Raw genomic sequence first — 23,551 nt, forward strand, 5'->3', positions numbered from 1 at the left:
ATACAAACATTAGCCAGGTGTGGTAGTGGGCACCTGTAATCCCAGCTACTCAGGAGGCTGAGGCAAGAGAATCACTTGAACCCTGGAGGCGGAGGCTGCAGTGAGCCGAGTTTGTGCCATTGCACTCCAGCCAGGGTGACAGAGCGAGACTCCATCTCAAATACATAAATAAATAAACAGCAGAAATTTATTTATCACAGCTCTAGAGGCTGTGAAGTCCAAGATCAGGGCACCAGCAGATTTGATGACTGGTGAGGGCCCACTTTTCTGATTCATAGGAGGTGCCTTCCAGCTGCGTCCTCACTTGGTTCAAGAAGTGAACAAGCTCCCTTGGGCCTGGAATTTTATTTTATTTTATTTTTGAGATGGAGTCTTGCTCTGTTGCCCAGGCTGGAATGCAGTGTCACGATCTCAGCTCACTGCAACCTCCGCCTCCTGGGTTCCATGAATTCTCCTGCCTCAGCCTCCTGAGTAGCTGGGACTACAGGCATGGGCCACCACACCGAGCTAATTTTTGTGTTTTTAGTAGAGATGGGGTTTCACCATGTTGGCCAGGATGGTCTCTATCTCTTGACCTTGTAATCTGCCTGCCTCAGCCTCCCAAAGTGCTGGGATTACCAGTGTGAGCCACCATGCCTGGCCTTTTTTTTTTTTTTTTTGAGAGGGAGTCTCGCTCTGTCACCAGGCTGGAGTGCAATGGCGTGATCTCGGCTCACTGAAACCTCTACTCAGCCCACTGCAAGCCTCCTGAGTTCCAGCAATTCTCCTGTCTCAGCCTCCCGAGTAGCTGGGACTATAGGCACAGGCCACCACGCCCAGCTAATTTTTGTATTTTTAGTAGAGATGGGGTTTCACCATGTTGGCCAGGATGGTCTCTATCTCTTGACCTTGTAATCCTCCTGCCTCAGCCTCCCAAAGTGCTGGGAGTGCTGGGATTACCAGTGTGAGCCACCGTGCCTGGCCTTTTTTTTTTTTTTTTTTTTTTTGAGAGAGAGTCTCACTCTGTCGCCAGGCTGGAGTGCAATGGCGTGATCTCGGCTCACTGAAACCTCTACTTAGCCCATTGCAAGCCTCCTGAGTTCAAGCGATTCTCCTGTCTCAGCCTCCCGAGTAGCTGGGACTACAGGCACAGGCCACCACGCCCAGCTAATTTTTGTATTTTCAGTATAGATGGGTTGGCCATGTTGGCCAGGATGGTCTTGGTCTCCTGAGCTCGTGATCCACCCACCTCGGCCTCCCAAAGTGCTGGCATTACAGGCGTGAGCCATCGCGCCTTGCCTGCGGCTGTTTTATAGGGACACTAATCCCATTCATGAAGGCTCTTCCCTTATGGCATAATCACTTCCCACAAGACACCACGTCCTAGTACCATCACTTTGGAGGTTAGAACTTCAACATGTGACTTTTGAGGGGACGCAGATTCAGACCATAGCAATGAAGAAGTTTTGTGACAACGTCTTTCCAAGCCACAGAAGGCTCTTATTGCTGAAATAATAAACTAAAGGGAGACATTATGTTGAAGAAAATGTTATGTGTATTTATTTATTTTTTTCTTGAGAGGGAGTCTTGCTCTGTCGCCAGGCTGGAGTGTAGTGGCAGTCTCGGCTCACTGCTATCTCTGCCTTCCAGGTTCAGGAGATTCTCCTGCTTGAGCCTCCCGAGCAGCTGGGATTACAGGCACAGGCCACCATGCCCAGCTAATTTTTGTATTTTTGGTAGAGATGGGTTTCACCATGTTGGCCAGGATGGTCTCAATCTCCTGACCTCATGATCCACCCACCTTGTGTATTTTATTCTCAAAACTGAAGGATAAGGAAATACAGTAAAATCAAATGTAAGATGTACTTAACAGTGCATTCTTGCTCACTAGAGGACAGGAAAGGATCCGTGATCCAGTTGCCTACTCGATATCTCTGGTTGAGTGTCCTAAAAGCATCTCAAATTAATAATTTTTAAGACTGAATTAATGATTTTCTCCAGTCAAGCCTTTTCAACTTTTTATTGTCTTAATGCACCACCCAAACCCTGTTCCAACGTGTTCTCCATACTATAGCCAGAGCAACCTTGTCAAAATGCAAATTAGACCATATTATGCCCTCCCTACCCTGAGTTTATTCCTCTATCTACTCAAGCTACACTTGCCTTCCTCCAATTTCCTGTTGCCACAGGGCCTTTGCACATGCCATGTTTATGTCTGGAATGTCGCATCCCTTGCACTGTTCTACCCTGTCTCCTGTAGCCAGTTTAACTTTGAATTTCGTCTCAAACATCACTTATATGGGTAAGATTTCCCTATTCTCACTGATTAGGTCAGTTTCCCTTATGGTATAACATAGTGCTTTAGTCTCCTTTATAACAGTTATCAATGTAGTGTTTTCATTTATTTTATGTGAACAAAACACATACAGTTCCCACCCGTGTGACACAGTGTATTTGAGGGGTGGAGGAGACATTAATAATATATCCAGGAGCTCCCTTTTCTGACTCTGTCAGTCAGATAATTAGTGGATTAATTGAAAGTCACATAAATCAGGGAATCTTATTTTTATTTTTTATTTTTTTGAGATGGAGTCTCACTCTGTCACCCAGGTTGGAGTGCAGTGGCATGATTTTGGCTCACTGCAACCTCCACCTCCTGGATCCAAGTGATTCTCCTGCCTCAGTCTCCTGAGTAGCTGGGACTACAGGCGCCGGCCACCACACCCAGCTAATTTTTGTATTTTTAGTAGAGACAGAGTTCCACCATATTGGCCAGGCTGCTCTCAACCTCCTGACCTTGTGATCTGCCCATCTCGGCCTCCCAAAGTGCTGGGATTACAGGTGTGAGTCACCACTCCTGGCCTATTTTTATATATTTTTTTAAGAGACAAGGTCTTACCCCTGCTGTCCAGGTTGCAGAGCAATGGCATGATCATGGTTCACTGCAACCTTGACCTCCTGGGCTCAAATGATTCTCCCACCTTAGCCTCCTGAGTAGCTGAGACTACAGTCTCAACCCACCACACTCAGCTGAATTTTTAAATTTTTTGTAGTGACAGGCTTGCTGTATTGCCCAGACTGGTCTGAAACTCCCAGCCTCAAATTATCCTCCCATTTTGGCCTCCCGAAGTGCTGGGTTTATAGGTGTGAGCTACTGCACCTGGCCTAGGGAATCATCTTTTGCTGAAACAGTCTATTTATTTTAATTAAAGACATATAAATGTGCATTAATTTGCTGATTTTGTGGTAAGGCTTTTCGTTTGTGTGTGGATTGTTGACTGGTATCCTTTTCTTGCATATACTACACTTAGCATATACTTTATGATTTTCCACTGAAGTACGTGGTTAAAGTAGAATGAAACCTTAGATACTTTGAAACAATACAAATCCAGAGTCTTTGATTTTTAATTCTTTTTCCTTTTTGCCCTATCCCTTCACACTTGCCTTGCCCACACCTGTCAGCAATTTTTCCAGTGATTCAAATGTATTATTGTCAGCAATTTTTCCAGTGATTCAAATGTATTATTCTTAGCAGTGGCTATGGTCTTAGGTTGGTGTGTGGTGGAGAAATACAGCCGTCACACTGACGTGGTGGCTCTGCAGTCTGCCACCTCTCCTGTGTGTCTGAAGTGCCATGAGTGTGTGTTGCTTTGGCCCTGTTGCCCCTGAGGGAGATGACTTTGGAGAACACACGCACCGGGATCCCGTGCCTGGGAGGTGGTCCCACGTCTGGAGCCAGATGCTCAATCCGCTGTCCTCTAACACTTCCCAGAAGTCTGTTTGGTCGTACTAGTCCTGTGTATCTCTTTTCTAGTTAAAGTTATTTCTTTGTATTTGAGGGTAGGAGGGTTAAAATACAAGGTGTTCCCTAGGCATATTTTCTTTTCCTCGCGTCCCTGGGCATTCAGACACCCTGATGCCTCTTGGAATATATAACTCAGCAGTTTTCTTTGTTTTACGAGGGCATGGAGTACACATGTCTGGGGCCTCGCTGACCTTACATTCCAAAGTCCTGGGCCTCCCGCAGTGAGGCCAGCTGCCGTCTCACCCAGTGCACCTCCTTCTTCCTCCTCAGTGCCCTGCCTGCAGTATGTGCTCTGGGCTTCCTTCTGGTGCACAACAGGCCATGGGCCTGTATCCTGCCTCCCTTGATTCATGCAAGCTTAATGTCAAGTGGGAAAAGCCATTTCCTAGAAGAAAAGCAATTGACTGATGTCACCCCTGACCCATTGTGATGGAGGTTGGGATCTTACTTTATCTGTTCATCTTTTGGTTGGGGATGCCGACATCTATCGCAGCAGGACTAGTGAGAACAGAGTATCCCTCAGATAATTGGCCGCTTGGTCAATTATCCAAGTGTTTGCAGCTTATCTATTTGTATGTCAGTGTCTCCCATTAGATTTTTTTTTTTTTTTTTTTTTTGAGACGGAGTCTCGCTCTGTCGCCCAGGCTGAAGTGCAGTGGCCGGTCTCAGCTCACTGCAAGCTCCGCCTCCCGGGTTCACGCCATTCTCCTGCCTCAGCCTCCGGAGTAGCTGGGACTACAGGCGCCCGCCACCTCGCCCGGCTAGTTTTTTGTATTTTTAGTAGAGACGGGGTTTCACCATGTTAGCCAGGATGGTCTCGAGCTCCTGACCTTGTGATCCGCCCGTCTCGGCCTCCCAAAGTGCTGGGATTACAGGCTTGAGCCACTGCGCCCGGCCTCCCATTAGATTATGAGATCCGTGAAGGCAAAATATGAATGGGCATTTAACAGCTAGGGCTTTGGAGCCAGACAGACCTCAATTCAAATTCTGGCTTTGCCATTTACCAGCTCTTCTAACCACAGGCAAATTATCTAAACTCTTGTGTCTCAGTTTCCTCATCTGCACAATGAGGGTAATAATAATAAATACCTTCCTCATAAGATTGTTGTGCAACTTTAAGAAAGATGCAGCATATAAAACATTTAAAACAAAAATGCAGCATATAAAACATTTAAAACATATAAAACAAAAAGCCAGCAAAGTGCCTGGTTTGTGGCAAGTGCTCAATAAATGTTACCTATGCTGCTGCTGTTATTGATAATTCTCAGCACCTTGTAAGTTGCTGTGACTATTTGCACAATGAATTTATACAGCGAGTAAGGTTTGAAGGCCCTTACTAGAGATTGGAAACATTTAAATGCTAGATTCTCTGGGAAGTTGTACATATCAGGCCTCATGTTGGATGGAGTGCCTGCCCATGCTAATAAAATTAACAAAGACCATTTCTTGAGCAGGCATCATGCCAGGAGATCAGTTCATTGAGTTAGTTGGGATTATTATGTTATATCCTGCTGGAATAATTTCATTTATTTTTATTCATTATTAGGATTAACTCTGGGAACTTGAATTAGTAGATCGAATGTATTTCTTTTTTATTTTTTTGAGACAAGGTCTTGTGTCATCCAGGCTTGATTGCAGTGGCCTGATCTCAGCTCACTGCAACCTCTGCCTCCTGAGCTCAAGTGATTCTCCTCCCTCAGCCTCCCGTGTAGCTGGGATTATAGGCGCTCGCCACCACCAGGCGCGGCTAACTTTTGTATTTTTAGTAGAGATGGGGTTTCACCATGTTGGCCTGGCTTGTCTAGAACTCCTGACCTCAACTGATGCACCTGTCATGGTTTCCCAAAGTGCTGGGATTGCAGGCCTGAGCCACCATGCCCGGCCAATAAAATGCATTTCTAGCTAATGAGAGAAGCAGGTTGCAACCTCAGTGATATGCACTGCATGCGAGAACTAGGATTTTGATTCTGACTTGTAAGAGAAAAGCAGTTCCTGGTGTGGCTACAATTGAAAAATAAATGTACCCTTCGGAAGTCCTTGAAGAGTCCCTGAACCAGAATTCCAGCAATGCCAGGTTAATGGTTGAAAAAGCCAGACTATGGCCACCCAACTGAAGTTCTGGCATTATTTTTTTCAACTTCGTCCCTTGAAACTGGTTCTTTTTATTGTGATTCCACGGAGCTGTTTGGTGTAGTGCCTGGGTAAATAACCTTTTCAATTTTTAATAATTTGTTGTGGATTCAAAACTTTTGGCTACTTAAAATCCAAAGAATAATTGTTCACTGCCCTTGAAAAAAAAAAAACAATCTGTTCTCTCTTCCAAGCTGCAGCAAGGCGTTACCATTTCCGTTTCTGGGACCTCTTAGGCTAGGTGATCGGTAACGATGGGATTGTGGGTAGGATGGCTTTGTCTGCCTCCACTACTCAGTGAATGAAGACCACATCTCACTCAACAAGTCTGCCAGGGATGTTTAGACAGCCTCTGTTGCTGTAGTTGATGCATCTGGAGGGTCAACCTTTGCAGCTATGTCTTTCTTAACAAAAAGGGGCAAAAGTGTTACTGCTTTTTCTCCCTCTTTTCAGATCTCATGTTCTGGCGTGGCTTCCTGCTTCAGTGCTGTTTGTGGGTATGATCTATGCTGGGTCCAGAGCCTTGTCCAGACTGGTAAGTGTTAGAGGTTCAGGGGGAACAACTCCTTTCTCCCTTTCCCCTTTGCCTTTTAACTTACCGTGCCTCAGATCAATAAGGGCAGAGAATCACTTTAATAATGATAAAGCTAGATTGGAGAACAAGTCTTGGGCCCCCTTTTGTTGAGTTGAAGATAATCAGATAACAGGGAAGGCCAACTTGTGTTACAAGGTGGGGATGCACAGGGAGAAAAAGAGTAGTGGTATTTGTGGAGCCGGCCAGAGACAGGCCCTGCTGGGACTGCTTCCCCATGGAGATGGGCAGAGTGGGAATGTCCGAGCTCTGCCTGAATGCAGGCTGTCCACGGGAGCAGGAAGGCAGGGCCCAAACTACTCCTTGCTTCTGAGGAACCAAACCCTGCCCACTGGTAATGTGACCTGGTGAGCTTGGTCGTGGATGCAAATGCCTGGCACAGGGTTGATGTCCTGTACATGGGGAAGCTAGTAAAACAAGCTGACTGTTTTGTTCTCCCACCACTTCCCGGCAGGACTGAGCTCCTCAAATGCAGGAACTGTGAAGAGCAAAGCTACTTCCAGATACATTATTTGGAACTCCAAAAATTTATTTATTTTGCCATCAAAAGAGAATCCTTTAAAACCATCATTAACAGAAGGTGGCTTAAAAATCAGGAAAGATGTTAATACCTCCTCTAGTCTTGTACCATGACTGCCAACTGTTTTTATCTATCAGAAAATAGTTGTATTCTAACTTCGGGGAAAGTGCAGAATGTGCAAAACAATTTAGTCTTTTAATGTAAAATTCTTGTTGTTATGTTAGCCCCTTAGATCTCTGCTATAAAAACAGTAAAAACAAACAAACAAACTCTGCCTAATTGGATAACAATGTTGTTGTTAGGACAGCAACTCCAAAGTTGCAAAATAGCAGTGAGGACTGTAATTTTGAAGTTAAATAATCATTTTTCTTTCATGATTCATAAGCTTGAGTAGATGGGGTGATATATGCAATGGGGAAGAACCTTCCTGGGTGGGCTTGAGAACTGACCCACGGTGCACGTTGCTGCTCAGCTCAGACCACGAGGCTTGCCCTGGTTGTCTGCTGCGCCTTCTTTGTTCTCAGGCTCTTACTGTCTCAGTTTATACCCTTTGGCCTGCAGAGAGTATTTCCTCTCCTATGCCATAGACTATCGGATTTTGGTAAAAGCAATGTGTTGCTCAAGTGCTTTTAAATTTTTTCCTAGGCTCTGGATAGTTACGTTTGCCAGAATTTTGAAGTTTGAATAACAAGGTGTTGCGTTCGTAATAATAATACTTTTTGTTCATACAGTGCTTTTTTTCCATAGGCTTCCAGAGTGATTTCCTTCGTGTCCTTTTATGTGACTCTTGCAATCTTTTGACAGATGATAGGTGAGGCAGCTGCTAACCACTTGACAGAGGGAGAGACGTAGGTGTGGAAAGTCTTGCTAAACCTGCCTCTAGTCCCAGAGAGTGGCAGCTCCCGTTTTTTTTGTTTTTGTTTTTGTTTTGAGACAGGGTCTTGTTCTTGTGATCTTGTGGCCCAGGCTAGAGTGCAGTGGCACAGTCACAGCTCACTGGAGCCTTGACCTTTTGGGCTCAATAGGCTCAAGTGATCCTCCCACCTCAGCCTCCCGAGTAGCAGGGAATACAGGTATGTGCCAATACACCCAGCTATTTATTTATTTTCTTTTGGAGATGGGGTCTTGCTCTGTTGCCCAGACTGGTCTTGAACTCCTGGGCTCAAGCGATCCTCCCGCCTCAGCCTCCCAGAACACTGGGATTACAGGCACGAGCTACTGCACCTGGAATGGCAGCTCTTCTAACTCCCCACCTTTTGCCTTTTCAGAATTGTTTCTTTAGGACCAATGCGTATGGATTTTAGAGTGAGTCCAGGGTGTAGTAGTCATTGTATAACATTAGACTCTTTCAGTTGCAAGTGTTAGAAAGCTCAAAAACTGGTCTAAGCAAAAGGAAGATTTACCAATTCATATAACTGAAAAGTCTTGGGGTGGAAACCTACTTCACAAACGGCTTTGTCCAGAGGCTCCAGTATTATACTCAGAAGCCAGTTTCTCTGTCTTTCAATTCTGCTCCCCGTCTTTGTTTCTTTTGACATCCAGCCCACCCCTACCACCACAGTGAGTGCTGTACAGCTGCCCCCAACAATGGGTGCAGCCTCACGTTCTCACAACTTTAGTGGTAAGAGACCATTTTCCTGGTAGTTCCTGCTTGAGTCCTGGGCTTCACTCTGATTGGGTCAGTCAGGGCCACTACCCATCCTTGATCTGAAAACTGGCCACAAGGTTGGAATTATGTTGATTGGCCAGCCCTGGATCAAGACCTTCCTGAACCATTCACTGTGGTTGTAGACACTTAGAGGCCTAGTCATATAGGATCTCTGCCTGGATCCCACATATGGAGAGCAGGTTGTAATGGATCCTCAATGTTGGAGTACGTTACCACGAAAAAAAAAAAAAAAAAAGAGGTACTGATACCAGGTGGCCAAACCCTCTCAGAAGACCATGGTAAATGTCAGTCTAGTGTGTTTTCAGGGCAGGTGGGGAGTTCTGCAGCCTATAGCAAGGCTTCTTGAGCTGTGATCTGCAGCTGTACTGGTCTTTGAATTCTTTGTTACCTGTCCATGAGGAGATCAACTTTGGCACTAATCACACTGTTTAATTGAGCTGGCTTTTTGTTTTTCATAGCAAGACATTTCAAAGAAGGAAGCAATGCATTGATTTTACGTTCTCTTGCCAAGTCCTTATCTTCTTGAGGACCAGCACTTTGAGTGGCCGTAGAGCACAGCCATTTTTTAGAGATGGGGGTCTCACTGTGTTGCCCATGCTGGCCTCAAACTCTTGGGCTGATGTCATCCTCCTGCCTCAGCCTCCCGAGTAGCTGGGACTGTAGACATGGGCCACTGCACCCTGCTGAGAGCACAGTCTTCTTAAATAAGCAAAAAGAAGCTGTTGCAATTCAAAATCTTTGAACAAAGGGAAACAACCAAAAACCAAATACACCCAATTAGAGTGGGAGGAGGGCAGAAAGCAGATGCTTATTATTGTTTTATAGTAAAATAAATCAACCCAGCATCTTTTCTTTGTTTTCTGAGCTCTTTGTTTTTACATTGTTGCTTAGAAATTTATAGAGTGGATAAACATGAGGCACTTGTACAGTTTGTGTTGGATAGAAAACAGGCATCAATATGCTGGTGCCAAGCTGTCAGTTGAATGAATCCATAAGGAATGGGGGAAAAGTGCTCCATTACAATCTGTAGATGTATTGTTATGAGGAACACTTAAGCTCTCCTTTATCTGACAAGGCCCTGAAGTTCTGTTCTCCTGATGTGTAGCTCCTGGTAGGAAGCTGAGTTAACTCTGCACAGATGCCATGGGAAAATCTCTTGGTCGATTTTTCTACCTCAGACTCACAACCAAATGATCTACAGAGTTAAGGGAAAGGAGATTTTTCTTGTAGCTATCCATTCACCACATAGTTATTTGGGACCTACTATGTGCTGGGGGCATCATGACAAACAACACCTGGTTTCTGACCTTGAGGAACTGAAAGGGATGGGGCAGGGAGTGAAAGACATGCTGCTCACCATGGGAACAGCCACCATGAATATTTGATGTTAAGCATGTGCCAGGCACTTTCTGTCACCAGTCTCGATGAAATGTGATTTGGACTTGGGCTGCTTCAGGCCTGCTTGCCCAGCTGTCCTACACTGAGTAAGGTCACAGTGATGATGGCTCTGATGGGTGTCAGTCTTGGAGGGACAGTATGACTTTGATGGCTCATGATTCTTGTTATAATTTCCTGGTCAAAAACCTTCTCAGCTGGACAGGACTGCCTCAGCCTGTGCTGACCAGCGTTCAGAACAGACGTACAAATTCCTACATTACTGAGTTTGGTGGCGAGAGGCCATCCTGGCATTGGTGATTTGGCTCAAGCCATGCTGTTTGCTTGCTTGGGGGAGGCCAGGGTCTGCAGCTGGAGGGACCCTGCAAGTCTAGGTCAAGGCACCTTGACAGGACAGGAATTGTTTTCCTTGCTGAGCCCCTTGATCTTGGTCCTTCCTAATGGCTTGTCCTTGTTTCTCTCTTCCGTGAGCACAATATTCACTCAACATACCGGGGATGGAGATGGGACTGTGTGAGCGATGGGAGGATGTTGGTGAGGAAACACACATGGATCATTAAACCCATGTGGAGTGAGTTACTCAGTTAAGCAAAATGGTACCCGTGGGTCCCCTCTCTCCTTGTTTGGCTCCAATATCATAAAGGAATTTGGATCCACGAAGGAAGAGTGTAAACGTTGGTGCAGAATGGAGCATCCGCCCCTAATGTCCCTGTTACTGCTGATGAGAGACAGCTCCCTCTGTCGCATTGTGTTTTCATCACAGGTGATCAGAGTCCAACTACAAGGATTAGATACAGTAAACTCCTCCCCGGATTTTTCTTATCATCCTGCTCCCTCTAAAAATTGTCCTGTAACTCTTATAAAATGGCTTTTTTTTTTTTTTTTTTGAGATGGAGTTTTGCTCTCACTGCTGCCCAGGCTGGAGTGCAATGGCGCAATCTCGGCTCACCGCAACCTCCGCCTCCCGGGTTCAAGTGATTCTCCTGCCTCAGCCTCCTGAGTAGCTGGGATTACAGGCATGCACCACCATGCCTGGCTACTTTTGTATTTTTAGTAGAGATGGGGTTTCTCCACGTTGGTCAGGCTGGTCTCAAACTCCCGACCTCAGGTGATCCACCCGCCTCAGCCTCCCAAAGTGCTGGGATTACAGGCGTGAGCCACTGTGCCCAGCCATAAAATGGCTTATTATTAACATTGAACTTTTAAGGAAAAAGTTCCATGATGTTGGATTTGGCAAGGATTTCTTGGATATGACACCAAACACACAGGCAACAGAAGAAAAATAGAGTAATTGGACTTCATCAAAATGAAAAATTTTGGTGCTTTAAAGGATGCTATCAACAAAGTAAAAAGGCAACCCCCAGAAAGGGAAGAAATATTTGCAAATCACTCATCAATTGCGGGATTCACTTATAGGCTGTATAGAGAACTCATAAAACTTAACAGAACAAACGCAAACAACCTGATTGAAAAACGGGCAAAAGACTTGAACAGATGTTTCTCCACAGATGACATTTAAAGACTGATAAATCCATGAAAAGAGGCTCAACATCATTAATCATTAGGAAAATGCAAATCAAAACTGTAGGAGGTACCACTTCACACCCGTGAGAATGGCTGTTACCAAAAAAACAGAGAATAACAAGTGTTGGTAAAGACGTGGAGAAGTTGGAACCCTTGAGCACCACGGGTGGAGATGCACAGTGGTGCAGCTGCCATGGAAAACAGTATGGTGCTTCTTCAAAACATCAAAAATAGGATTATTATGTGATTCAGCAGTTCCACTTTTGGGTGGATACCCAAAAGAATTGAAAGAAGGGACAGGAAGAGATACTTGTGCATCCGTATTCGTTTGGCTATTATTCACAATAGACAAAAGGTAGAAGCAATCTCAGTGCCCACTGATGGATAAATAGATAAAATATGATAAATACAAACAATGGAGCTGGATGCGGTGTCTCACGCCAGCAATCCCAGCACTTTGGGACGCCAAGGCGGTGGATCACCTGAGGTCAGGAGTTCGAGACCAGCTTGACCAATATGGAGAAACCCTGCCTCTACTAAAAATACAAAAAATTAGCTGGGCATGGTGGTGAATGCCTGTAATACCAGCTACTTGGGAGGCTGAGGCAGGAGAATTGGTTGAACCTGGGGGGCAGAGGTTGCAGTGAGCTAAGATTGCACCATTGCACTCCAGCCTGGGCAACAGAGCGAGACTCTGTCTCAAAAAAATGAAAATAAAAACACAAATACAAACAATGGAGTATTATTCAGCCTTAAAAAGGAAGAAAATCCTGCCACATGCTGCAACACGGATGAACCTTGAGAACATTATGCTAAATAAGTCAGTCACAAAAAAGACAAATACTGTGTGACTCCACTTATATCTGGTACTTACAGTAATGAAATTTATAAAGGCAGAAAGTAGTATGGTGGCTATCGGGGTGGGGGTAGGGGAGAATGAAGAGTTAGTGTTTAATGGGCACAGAGTTTCAGTTTTGCAAGATGAAAAGAGTTCTGGCAATGGAGAGTGGTGATGGTTGTACAACAGTGTGAATGTACATAATGCAGTGTGAATGGACTATGCACTTAAAAATGGTTAAGGTGGCAACTTTTTGTGATGTACATTTTACCGCAATAAAAAAGAAATATCACCTACGCCAGGCTTGGTGGCTCACACCTATAATCCCAGCTCTTTGGGAGCCCGAGGCGGATGGATCATGAGGTCAGGAGATCGAGACCATCCTGGCCAACACGGTGAAACTCCGTCTCTACTAAAAATACAGAAAATTAGCTGGGCATGGTGGCACGCACCTGTAATCCCAGCTACTCAGGAGGCTGAGGCAGAAGAACCGCTTGAATCCGGGAGGCGGAGGTTGCAGTGAGCTGAGATCACGCCACTGTATTCCAACCTGGATGACAGAGCGAGACTCTGTTTCCAAAAAAAAAAAAAAAATCACCTAGGTTCCAGTAGGAGTTTTCTTGAGGATTACATGAAAAGGAGGGGGTGATATTGTGTTCTTACTTGTCTCACTCCGAACTCCTCTGTGTTCCTGTGGCATATGCACATTTAGTTTAACTGAATTCGGTTAGTGGACTTGGATAAAGTGCAAAGAAAACAGCCATTCCCTGAGAGCAGGCAAGTCCGCCCACCATTCCCACCCATGCATTAATGCCAGGCTGGAAGACTGAGGCCCCCTTAGGCCTTTTCTGATTCCCTGGCATCTCTCTTAGGATTAGCATTTTGCCGAATTGGAGGAGCTCCTGGTACTGCAAGGTATTTATTTTTCATATGTTGAGGCCCTTACATACCAGGAAGCTACTTTATGTGATCCTCAAATGAAGGACAAAAAGGACCTCCCAGCTTGTACTGGAGACTGGGAAAGAAGGCAGTCTGCTCCTCTGCCCTCAAGGAGTTTGCCATCTAATGGCAGAATAGTAAGATGAATGTAAATAAACACTGCAGTCTATGTCATGCAAGTCAGTTTATGAATATTCACTTACATGTGCACATATGCATATTCAGACACCTCACCTTCTTCCAGAAACGATGTGTGGTGGCTTACAAAAATAATTTCAGTTAAAAAAAGATAAACACTCTTATGAAGAGAATTGTGTAAGAAATCTAGATAAGGCCGGGCGCGGTGGCTCACACCTATAATCCTAGCACTTTGGGAGACCGAGGTGGGTGAATCACCTGAGGTCAAGAGTTCGGGACCAGCCTGGCCAACATGGTGAAACCCAGTCTCTACTAAAAATACAAAATTAGTCCAGCTTGGTGGCGGGCACCTGTAATCCCAGCTACTCAGGGGGCTGAGGCAGGAGAATCGTTTGAACCCGGGGGTCAGAGGTTGCAGTAAGCGGAGACTGTGCCACTTCACTCCAGCCTGGGTTAAAGAGCGAAACTCCATCTCAACAAAAAGGAAAAGAAAAGAAAAGAAATCTAGGTAAAAGGGCCGGCATGGTGGCTCATGCCTGTAATCCCAGCACTTTGGGAGGCTAAGGCAGGCGGATCACCTGAGGTCGGGAGTTCAAGACCAGCCTGGCCAATGTGGCAAAACTCCGTCTCTACTAAAAATACAAAAATTAGCCAGGTATGGTGGCACACGCCTGTGGTTCCAGCTACTCGGGAGGGTGAGGCAGGAGAATCGCTTGAACCCAGGAAGCAGAGGTTGCAGTGAGCCAAGATCGTACCACAGAACTCCAGCCTGGGCAACAGAGTAAAACTCTGTCTCAAAAAAAAAAAAAAAAAAAAAAAAAAAAGAAATCTAAGTAAAAGGTAACAGACAGATGATGTCACAGAGAGATTTAGCACCTAGAAATTTATACTGTAATATCTCACAACATAATTACAGCTGGGTCTGAATTCAACTCTGAGCTTTCTGCAGCCAAATAAAAAAGTTACAGAAGTCTGGACCCGGTGGCCCATGCCTATAATCCCAGACTTGAGGAGGCTGAGACAGGAGGATTGCTTGAGCCCAGGAGTTCGAGACCAGCTTGAGCAACATAGCCAGATCTCATCTTTACAAAAAATAAAATAAGTAGCCTCACTTGGTGGCATGTGCCTCTAGTCCTAGCTACTCAGGAGGCTGAAGTGGGAGGATCGCTTGAGCCCAGGAGTTTGAGTCTGCAGTGAGCTATGATCATGCCACTGCGTTCCAGCAAAAAAAGTCAAAACACCATTACAACTAATTGAAATTTTCCTGGGTCCTCATAAAGGGTAGGCTGGGTGACTCAGTGAGCAGGTCTTTAATAACGTCCTTATAACACTCACAACAGTCACCAGTGTCTAGAATTCTTAGTGCCCATGGAGACAGAATGATGATACAGCACTGTTCAGTAGGAGCAGTTCTCTGGGGTAAAAATCCATGGGTCTCTGGTAATTTCGCTCCGTGCAGGGCCTTAGACAATCCTCTAGGAACTTTCTTTCTCTTTCTTTCTTTCTTTCTTTCTTTCTTTCTTTCTTTCTTTCTTTCTTTCTTTCTTTCTTTCTTTCTTTCTTTTTCTTTCTTTCTTTCTTTCTTTCTTTTTCTTTCTTTCTTTCTTTCGTTTCCTTTCTTTTCTTTCTTTCTTTTTTTTTTTTTTGAGACAGAGTCTTGCTCTGTCACCCAGGCTAGAGTGCAGTGGCACCATCTTGGCTCACTACAGCCTCTGCCTCCCAGGTTCAAGTGATTCTTCTGCGTCAGCCTCTTGAGTAGCTGGGATTACAGGTGCCTGCCACCATGCCTGGCTAATTTTTGCATTTTTAGTAGAGACAGCGTTTCACCATGTTGGCCAGGCTGGTCTCAAACTCCTGACCTTAGGCGATCCACCAAGTTCAGCCTTTCAAAGTGCTGGGATTACAGGCATGAGCCACCGCACCTGGTCTAGGAACATTGTTTCTGAGGATGCATGATTTTGATAAAAATTGGGCAGCCAACAGTTCAAAGTTACTTTCTTTGACAAGGACCTGGAGGTCAGTTATTCTGTATTGTAGGTTAAGGACACACCTCCATATGTAAAAATCACCCAGATAGAAAGATAGGATTGACATTCTTTTACAAAAATTAAGAAGCTGACTCAGAACTTGTGCTTGAATAGGGGAGTCGCTCACACCTCTGCAGAGTGACCCAAGCCGTGCCTGTGAGCAGGGTCCAGACTTTCCACAGGAAACCGTTCTAAGTCAGTTCCAACACCTGAACAAATAACCACGCCTTCAAAATTCCACTCTAGGAAGTATGAGAATAATGAAATATTTCTAAGTGAGAGTTACCAATTTCTCTTCATAGCCAGAGAAAAATTTCAACAGTGCACGGATGAAATGTTGAATTTTCAGCTAATGGATTCTGGGAATAAAGTAGTTGCAAATTGTGTCCCTAAGTAATTTAATGCATTTTCCTGCAGTCTAGTTTAATTTGGTCCATTACATTTTTACCGAATTTTTTCAAAAATGCTTCTTTGGTCTTTGTGGTTCCTGAAGTTGTGCCATTTTCCCTGATGAAGGAGAGTAGGACCTTTTGACGTTGAGGCCATTCCTATAGTCTTGACAGTGGTGAAGAGCATCACCTAGTTTTCTGTTTCTCTTTAGCAGATATCTAGATCATCCAAAAGTGGTTTCAAATCATGAAGAGTCAGGTAAAAAAGAGAACCAGAACATATTCCTCAGTTTTCTTGACCGTATAATGGAGGTGAATAATATCTATCTCATAGGGTTATTATGAAGTTTAAATATATAAAAGTGGTACAGTGACACGTAGTAAGCACTCAAGATATCTTAGCTACTATTATCGCTTTTATCATTTCTTAGCATTTTTGTTTGATTTAACAAAAATAAGTCCTGCTGAACTTGACTGCTTAAAGATAATAAAGGGTAGATTTTCTGAAAGAATCAGTCACTAGGGGTCTCCTGAACTAATGGGTTATAGTTCACATTAGAAATTGTACAGAGTTGGAGGCCAGGGAAAGATAGGTAATTAAAGTTGCAAACTGGCCGGGTATGGTGACTCACACCTGTAAATCCCAGCACTTTGGGAGGCCGAGGCAGGTGGATTACCTGAGGTCAGGAGTTGGAGACCAGCCTGACCAACATGGTGAAACCTCATCTCTACTAAGAATACAAAAATTAGCTGGGCGTGGTGGCACATGCCTGTGATCCCACCTACTTGGTAGATTGGGGCAGGAGAATTGCTTGAACTTGGGAGGCAGAGGTTGCCGAGATCACGCCACTGCACTCTAGCCTGGGCAATAGAGTGAGACTCCGTCTCAAAAAAAAAAAAAAAAAAAAGTGCAAACTGTCTTAATATTGTTTTTAATAGAGCCCTACACAGGCTGATAGAGTGCAACTGGTCAATTGTGGAATAATGGTCTTTAAAACCTGTTAGCTTCTCAGTAGAAAAAATGGCTTGAGAAAATCAGATTTAAAATTTGCTAAGCAGGAGTAGAAGAAAGCCTTTTTAAAAAGGTATAGGTTTACTCTGAGTTCATCCATTTTGTTTTACCAGCTGTATTAGTCCATTCTCACACTGCTATAAAGAACTACCTGACAGGCCAGGCATGGTGACCCGTGCCTATAATCCCAGCACTTTAGGAGGCTGAGGCTGGCAGATCACTTGAGGTCAGGAGTTTGAGACCAACATGGCCAACATGGTGAAACCTCGTCTCTACTAAAAATACAAAAATCAGCTGGGTGTCATAGCAGGGCCTGTAGTCCCAGCTACTCAGGAGGTTGAGGCAGAAGAATCACTTGAACCCGGGAGGTGGAGGTCGCAGTGAGCCAAGATGACGCCACTGCACTCTGGCCTGGGTGACAGAGCAAGACTTCTCTCAAAAAACAAACTACCTGACTGGGTAATTTATGAAGAAAAGATGTTTAATTAACTCACAGTTCTGCAGGCTGTACAGGAAGCATGGCTGGAGGGTCTCAGGAAACTTACAGTCATGGAAGGTGGAGGGTGAAGGGGAAGCAAGCACCTCTTACCATGGCGGAGCAGGAGAGAGCGAGAATGACAGGGGAAGCGCCACCTACTTTTAAACAACCAGATCTTATGAGAACCACTATCACAAGAACAGCAAGGGGAACATCCACCCCATGATTTAATCACCTCCCGCCTGTTTTTTCTCCCAAAATTGGGAATTACAATTTGACATGAGATTTGGGTGGGGACACAGGGCCAAACCATATCAGCAGGTTTATTACTGCAGTAAGCAAACGGCCAGGATTTGGAACACACCAGTCACATTGAACTTTGGACAGTTGGAGGTCCAGGGAGTTTTCACTGTGGCTTGACGTAATTTGTGTGTCATAACACCAAGGCTAGAAGGTGTGGGCTTTGTGGTTAGACAGGCCTGGATTGGGGTCATGGCTTTGCCGCTGAACGAGCTGTGAATACTCGAGCAAGTGGCCAGTCTTTCTTAGCGCCAGTTTCATTGTTTATAAAATCAGGGTAATAGCATCTAGTAGGAGAGGTGCTGGGAGGAGGTTTAAATAAGAGAGTACACGTAAAATACTTAGCACTATGTTTAATACGTTGTTGGTGGCTATTGTTAGTGTACTTTAAAATTAATTCTACATGTATAAATTGGTCCTTTTCCAGAATCTGATCAGAGTAAGGGCCTAGGAAGACTGAGAAAACAGCCTACAGGTCCTGAAATGGAGAAAAGTAAGCCTCGTCGAAGTCTAAACTTGGGTCTAGAATTATCTGACCTCATTATTGATTTTATAGCCAAGGAGGCAAAAAACATTTAGATAAGGTCTTAATTCAGTAAGATCCAGCCCCCACTTTAATATTAGCTTCCATGTGTCATGTGATTAACCTGTCCAAGATTTTTTTTTTTTTGCTGTCCTTTCAAGCCAAGAATTGGAAGGCCAGGCCCCAAGTTTGCCAAACATGGGCCTAATGGAGAAAGCCAACTTTAAAATATGTAATCTCTTTAATAATCTTAACAAACATAAAAAATAACTTAAAATCTAAAAATTTAAGAGGAATAAAAAAACACAAAGATACATGAAAAATTAGAAACTGAAATAGTTTTATTTTAAAAGAAAAAAACAAGAGTTGAACCTTTAATGAAAGATAAAAATAGAAAATGTTTTTTTAAAAAGGTAAGAAAAATGTAAGGCAAGAACTCAGAAATGAAACAGTGCAAGTTAGAACAGATTACTAAAATGGCACAGCTATATAAAGCTATAGAAGTTTTAAAAACAAGGTAAAAATATGTCCTCTGTAAAGATAAAGAATACATTCATCTGAAAGTAGGCGAGCAGCATAATTTTGAAGCAGGTTCTCTAAACTGGAGCAATTTACCCAGGTTGGTCTTCTGCACAGGCTGCTGAGGGCAGGGCCACCAGTTAATGTTATTGACACCCTTTGTGCAGTGCTCCTGAGCCACTCATCAAGGTCCTTAACCTGTAGTATTTGGGTCGTTCCTCTTGGCAGCTCCAGGCTATGGGATGTTGTTATCCCTGCTTTACAGGGGAGGAGACAAAAGTTTGGATGCACGCCTTGCCCCACTAGCAGGCCGTGGAGCTGGAGCCCAGAGTGATGACAAAACCTGTGCTCTTATTCTCATTTTCTGCCTTCCAGGAAGCATCATTATCATCGTCAACTATAAAGACAACAGGCCAGGGCAGTGGCTCACGCCTGTAATCCCAGGGCTTTGGAGGCTGAGGCAGGTGGATCACTTGAAGCCAGGAGTTCGAGACCAGCCTGGCCAACATGGTGAAACCCCAATTCTACTAAAAAAATACAAAAATTAACCAGGCATGGTTGCAGTTGCCTGTAATCCCGGCTGCTTGGGAGTCTAAGGCAGGAGACTCGCTTGAACCCAGGAGGTGGAGACTGCAGTGAGCCGAGTTGACACCACTGCACTCCAGCCCAGGCGACAGAGCGAGACTCTGTCTCAAAAAAACAAAAAACAAAAATGAAAAACAAAGACAACAGAATTCCTCTCCTCCTCTTTCTCCCCCCTCACCTCATCAAGGTTACCTATCCATTAGGAGAGAATGCCCCTCTTCACAAATGTCCCAGCAGTGGGAAATGTGCAGTAGGTATCAGTGTATCCTAATAATGCACTGTTACATTTTTTATATTTTCTTCTCCCTTTTTTTTTTTTTTTTTTGTTTTTGGTGGGAGTTTATCCAGTTATTCAGATATTCAGTTTGGTCTCCTAAATATTTCTTTGATATGGCCCCTTTCCTCCATCTTTGCTGCTAGTACCAAGTTCAGGTCACCATCCTGTCCTTCCTTGTGTTAGTTTCCTGTGGCTATTGTAATAAATAACCACATACTTGGGTGACTTAAAACAACAGAAATGTATCCTTCACAGTTCTGGAGGCCAGAGTCTGTAATCAAGGTGTGGGCAGGGCTGCGCCCAGTCCTGAGCCTCTAGGGGAGAATCTGTTCCTTGCTTCTTTCAGCTTCCGGTGGCCGCGGCATTGCCCAGCTTGTGGCTGCATCACACCAGTCTCTGCCTCTGTGGTCACACTGCCCCTTCCCTGTGCATGTCAACCTACCTCTTCTTACAAGGATACGTGTGATTGCCTGCCTCTTCTTATAAGAATACATGTGATTGCATTTAGGGCCCACCCAATAATCCAGGATAACCTCCCGTCTCAAGATCTTCAATTTACTCACATTTGCAAAGACCCCTTGTTGCCATGTCAGACAACATTTACAGGTTCCAGGGATTGGGATGTGGATATCTTTTAAGGGGCAATTTTTCTTTTTTTTTTTTTTTTTTTTTTGAGACAGAATCTCGCTCTGTCACCCATGCTGCAGTGCAGTGGTGCGATCTTGGCTTACTGCAAGCTCTGCCTCCCGGGTTCATACCATTCTCCTGCCTCCGCCTCCCAAATAGCTGGGACTACAGGTGCCCACCACCATGCCCGGCTAATTTTTTTTGTATTTTTAGTAGAGACAGGTTTTCACCATGTTAGCCAGGATGGTCTCGATCTCCTGACCTCATGATCCACCCTCCTTAGCCTCCCAAAGTGCTAGGATTACAGGCGTGAGCCACCGCACCTGGCCTTAGGGGGCCATTTTTCAACCTATGGTACCCCTAGACTTTTGCAACCCTCTCTGCCTTCTGTCTTCCACCCTGCAGCCCGAGTTCCTCTCAACATGCAGATCATGTCATGGTCAGCTTTAAAACTCTTCACTGGTTCCTGGGGCCCTCAGATCCATCCTGTTTCCCAGTGTGGCCTGTGACTACCTCTCTCCCTTCCTGTCCTTCACTCTCCCTTCCTCATTATGTTTCACCTATGCCCCACTTCTTCCCGTTCCCCGGAGAAGCTGGATCCGCTCTCTCCTCTGGGTCTTGGTGTGCTCCTCTGCCTGGGCCATTTTGCCACCTCCTTGCTTTTTGTTTGGCCCATGCCAGTTCATCGTTCAGTTCTCATTCCTTCACTTCACTTCCTCCAAGAAAGATTGCTCTGCGTGTGCTGGGCGGGGTGCACTCTTGCCCCATCCGAGCTCTCGCCTGAGGGGGCATGTTTACCTTGTCATGGGATGTGTTCCCTGCACCGGACACAGTGCCTGACACACGGGAGACTTAAATGTTTGTTGATGAGCATGCCCTTAGGAGGGGAACCTCTACATCCACCTACCGAGAGAAATACTGCAGCAAAGAGCGCTAATCCACATCGAAGTCTTTCCTGGAGTGATTATATATGTGGATGCCAAAAGTTTCCACAGCCTTTATTTTTAAGCAAAAAATCAAGAACCATGTGATTGTGAGATCGAAGAAAATATTTTCATGTTTTTTATCTGTTTTCTTTCAGGCCATTCCTGTGTTTCTCACTTTGTGTAATGTAGCTGAAGTTATCATCTGTGGGTACCAGAAGTGTTTTCAGAAAGAGGTAAACGATCATGCAAAATGCTAGTGTTACTTCCTTGTTTTAAATTTCAAAGAAGCACTCTTCTTTTTATGGCCCAAATTAGTGTCTGCCTTTTCCTGCCACCAATCTCCAGGCAAGATTGCCTGACAGTGGTCACTGATATCATGGGACACAGTTTTGACTTTGCGGCAATTCACTAGACAAATGTGAGAATATTGGTGATGTGAACTGAACTCAGATCCAGGCCAGGCTGACCCAGACCCTTGGGAGACAAAGAGGAGTTTGCTGTTGGCCTGGTGGAGAATCATTCCCACCCCCAGCCAATCTAGCACCACAGGACAAGGCATAGCAGAGTTTTACACAGGGTGCCGGGACACTAGCCCACCTCAGGGAAATTTGCTTTTCTCTCCAGTACCAGCTGTACCTCATATCAGCTAGAACAAGCTCCTTCACCTTCCAGGCCTCCATCTGTGCAAGGTGGTAATAATGACACCAACTTGTTCAAGGCTTGTTCGAAGAACACAGCAACTATCATTGTTAAGTAACTGCTTCCAGCCGTTTCCTGCATGCAGTGGGTGCTCTGCACATCAGCAAAGATTACTAATGTTATTAGAGGTGGTTTTAATTTGGTCTTTCTTTTCGAAGTCGTTTTGTTGTGGTTTTTTTTTTTTTTTTTCTTTCTGGCATTTGCTATTTGGTTTCATACCAATTTTTGGAACATTTTCATTTATTTTTATTTTTAGAGACAGGGTCTTGCTCTGTCACCCAGGCTGGAGTACAATGGTGCAGTAATAACTCCCTGCATCCTCAAATTCCTGGGCTCAGGCGATCTTTCTCTCCCAGCCTCCTGAGCAGCTGGGACTACAGGCACGAGCCACTGCACCTGGCTACTTTAAAATTTTTATTTGTAGAGATAGGGTCTTGCTATGTTGTCCAGGCTATTCTTGAACTCCCAGGCTCAAAGGATCCTCCTGCCTCACCTTCCTAAAGCATTGGGATTACAGGTGTAAAACATCACACCCCACCTAATTTTTGGAACTTTTAAACTATAGAGAGGCCAGCTGGCCACCTCAAGCTACATGCTTCTTACAGGTGTGCAGGAAAGAAGGCTGTAGCCATACCTGATCTCCCCCCATCATCCCGCCGCTCCTTGGAGGTGGCTCTGTCGATCATCTCTCCCGTCTCCTACACTGTGAGCCTCTCCCTCGCTGCTGGCTTATTTCCCTGAGCCCATAAACATGCTTGGTGTTATCAGCCCACCGAGGAGAGGACGGGCTGTCCTTCCCATGTGACAATGAGAGACAGAAGAAACTCACTTCACCCAGTCCTGGAAGGGTGTGTTTACAAAACCAACCCTCCCACAGGAAGATCTCAAGCTGCCTTGCCCGTGCACCTCCCACTCTGCCTCATCCCTTCTCTCCCCTCCCATGCCACAGGCCTCAGACAGAGCCGGGCTTGGTGTTGTCCATGCCCTCTTGTCCCTGTCACCTGCTGCTGCTCCTGCTTCTGCCCCCACTGTTCCCCTGAGACTGCCCTGGCTGAAGGCACTGGTGGCTTCGTCTGTGCGACTCATCGTGTCTGTTTCCACCATTCCCCCTACTTTCTCCTCCAGCCTCTCTGGGCCCCCTTGGCCTTCATGCGCCCTCCCTGCTTGGTTCCCTTCCTGTGTCTTGGGCTTTTCCTTCATCCATCTTTCTTTTCCGTTTCCTTTGTCTGTTTCTTCCGGGTCTCCCTAGGCTGTTTCTTAGGAGCCTCTGTCCTCATGCCACACACTTTCTGGAAAATCTCATCCACACCCATTGTGCCAACCACCTTCTGCTCATAGAGGACCCCCAAGTCTCCATCTCCAGCCCAGACCTCCCTGCCGAGCTGAGCTCCCCTGCAGAGCCCTGGGACTTGCTGTCCTGGTTCTCCCCGGACATCTGAAATGAAACTGATCTCTTTCTCCAGACCTGCTTCTCACTTGGTAGCCCCAATCCTGGTCATCATCACCCAAGTCAGAAACCTAGGAGGCCCCTTGGAGTCCCCAGTATCCCCTCCCGGCCACATCCAGCCTATTACCAAGTCTGTGCCTCTTCCACCCTCATAGCTGCTGCCGCCCTAGTTCAGTCCTCATTTTCTTCTCCAGGCGGCCTGGCTGGGACTGA

At 45.2% G+C, this 23,551-nt stretch overlaps 1 protein-coding gene across 12 annotated transcripts in view; it reads left to right on the plus strand.

Moving 5' to 3' along the window:
• Positions 1 to 23,551, plus strand: part of LOC105464930 (transmembrane protein 241) — a 160,092-nt gene that overhangs the window by 31,230 nt on the left and 105,311 nt on the right. For all 12 annotated transcript variants that reach the window (XM_011713096.3, XM_071085540.1, XM_011713075.3 and 9 more), the window contains 2 exons: positions 6,368 to 6,449; positions 21,348 to 21,425. In XM_011713096.3, coding sequence (XP_011711398.1) covers positions 6,368 to 6,449; positions 21,348 to 21,425 — 160 coding nt within the window. The remainder of the gene's footprint in view (positions 1 to 6,367; positions 6,450 to 21,347; positions 21,426 to 23,551) is intronic.

The sequence above is a fragment of the Macaca nemestrina genome, chromosome 19 (genome assembly GCF_043159975.1).
Source record: "Macaca nemestrina isolate mMacNem1 chromosome 19, mMacNem.hap1, whole genome shotgun sequence".
Taxonomy (NCBI): Eukaryota; Metazoa; Chordata; class Mammalia; order Primates; family Cercopithecidae; genus Macaca; species Macaca nemestrina.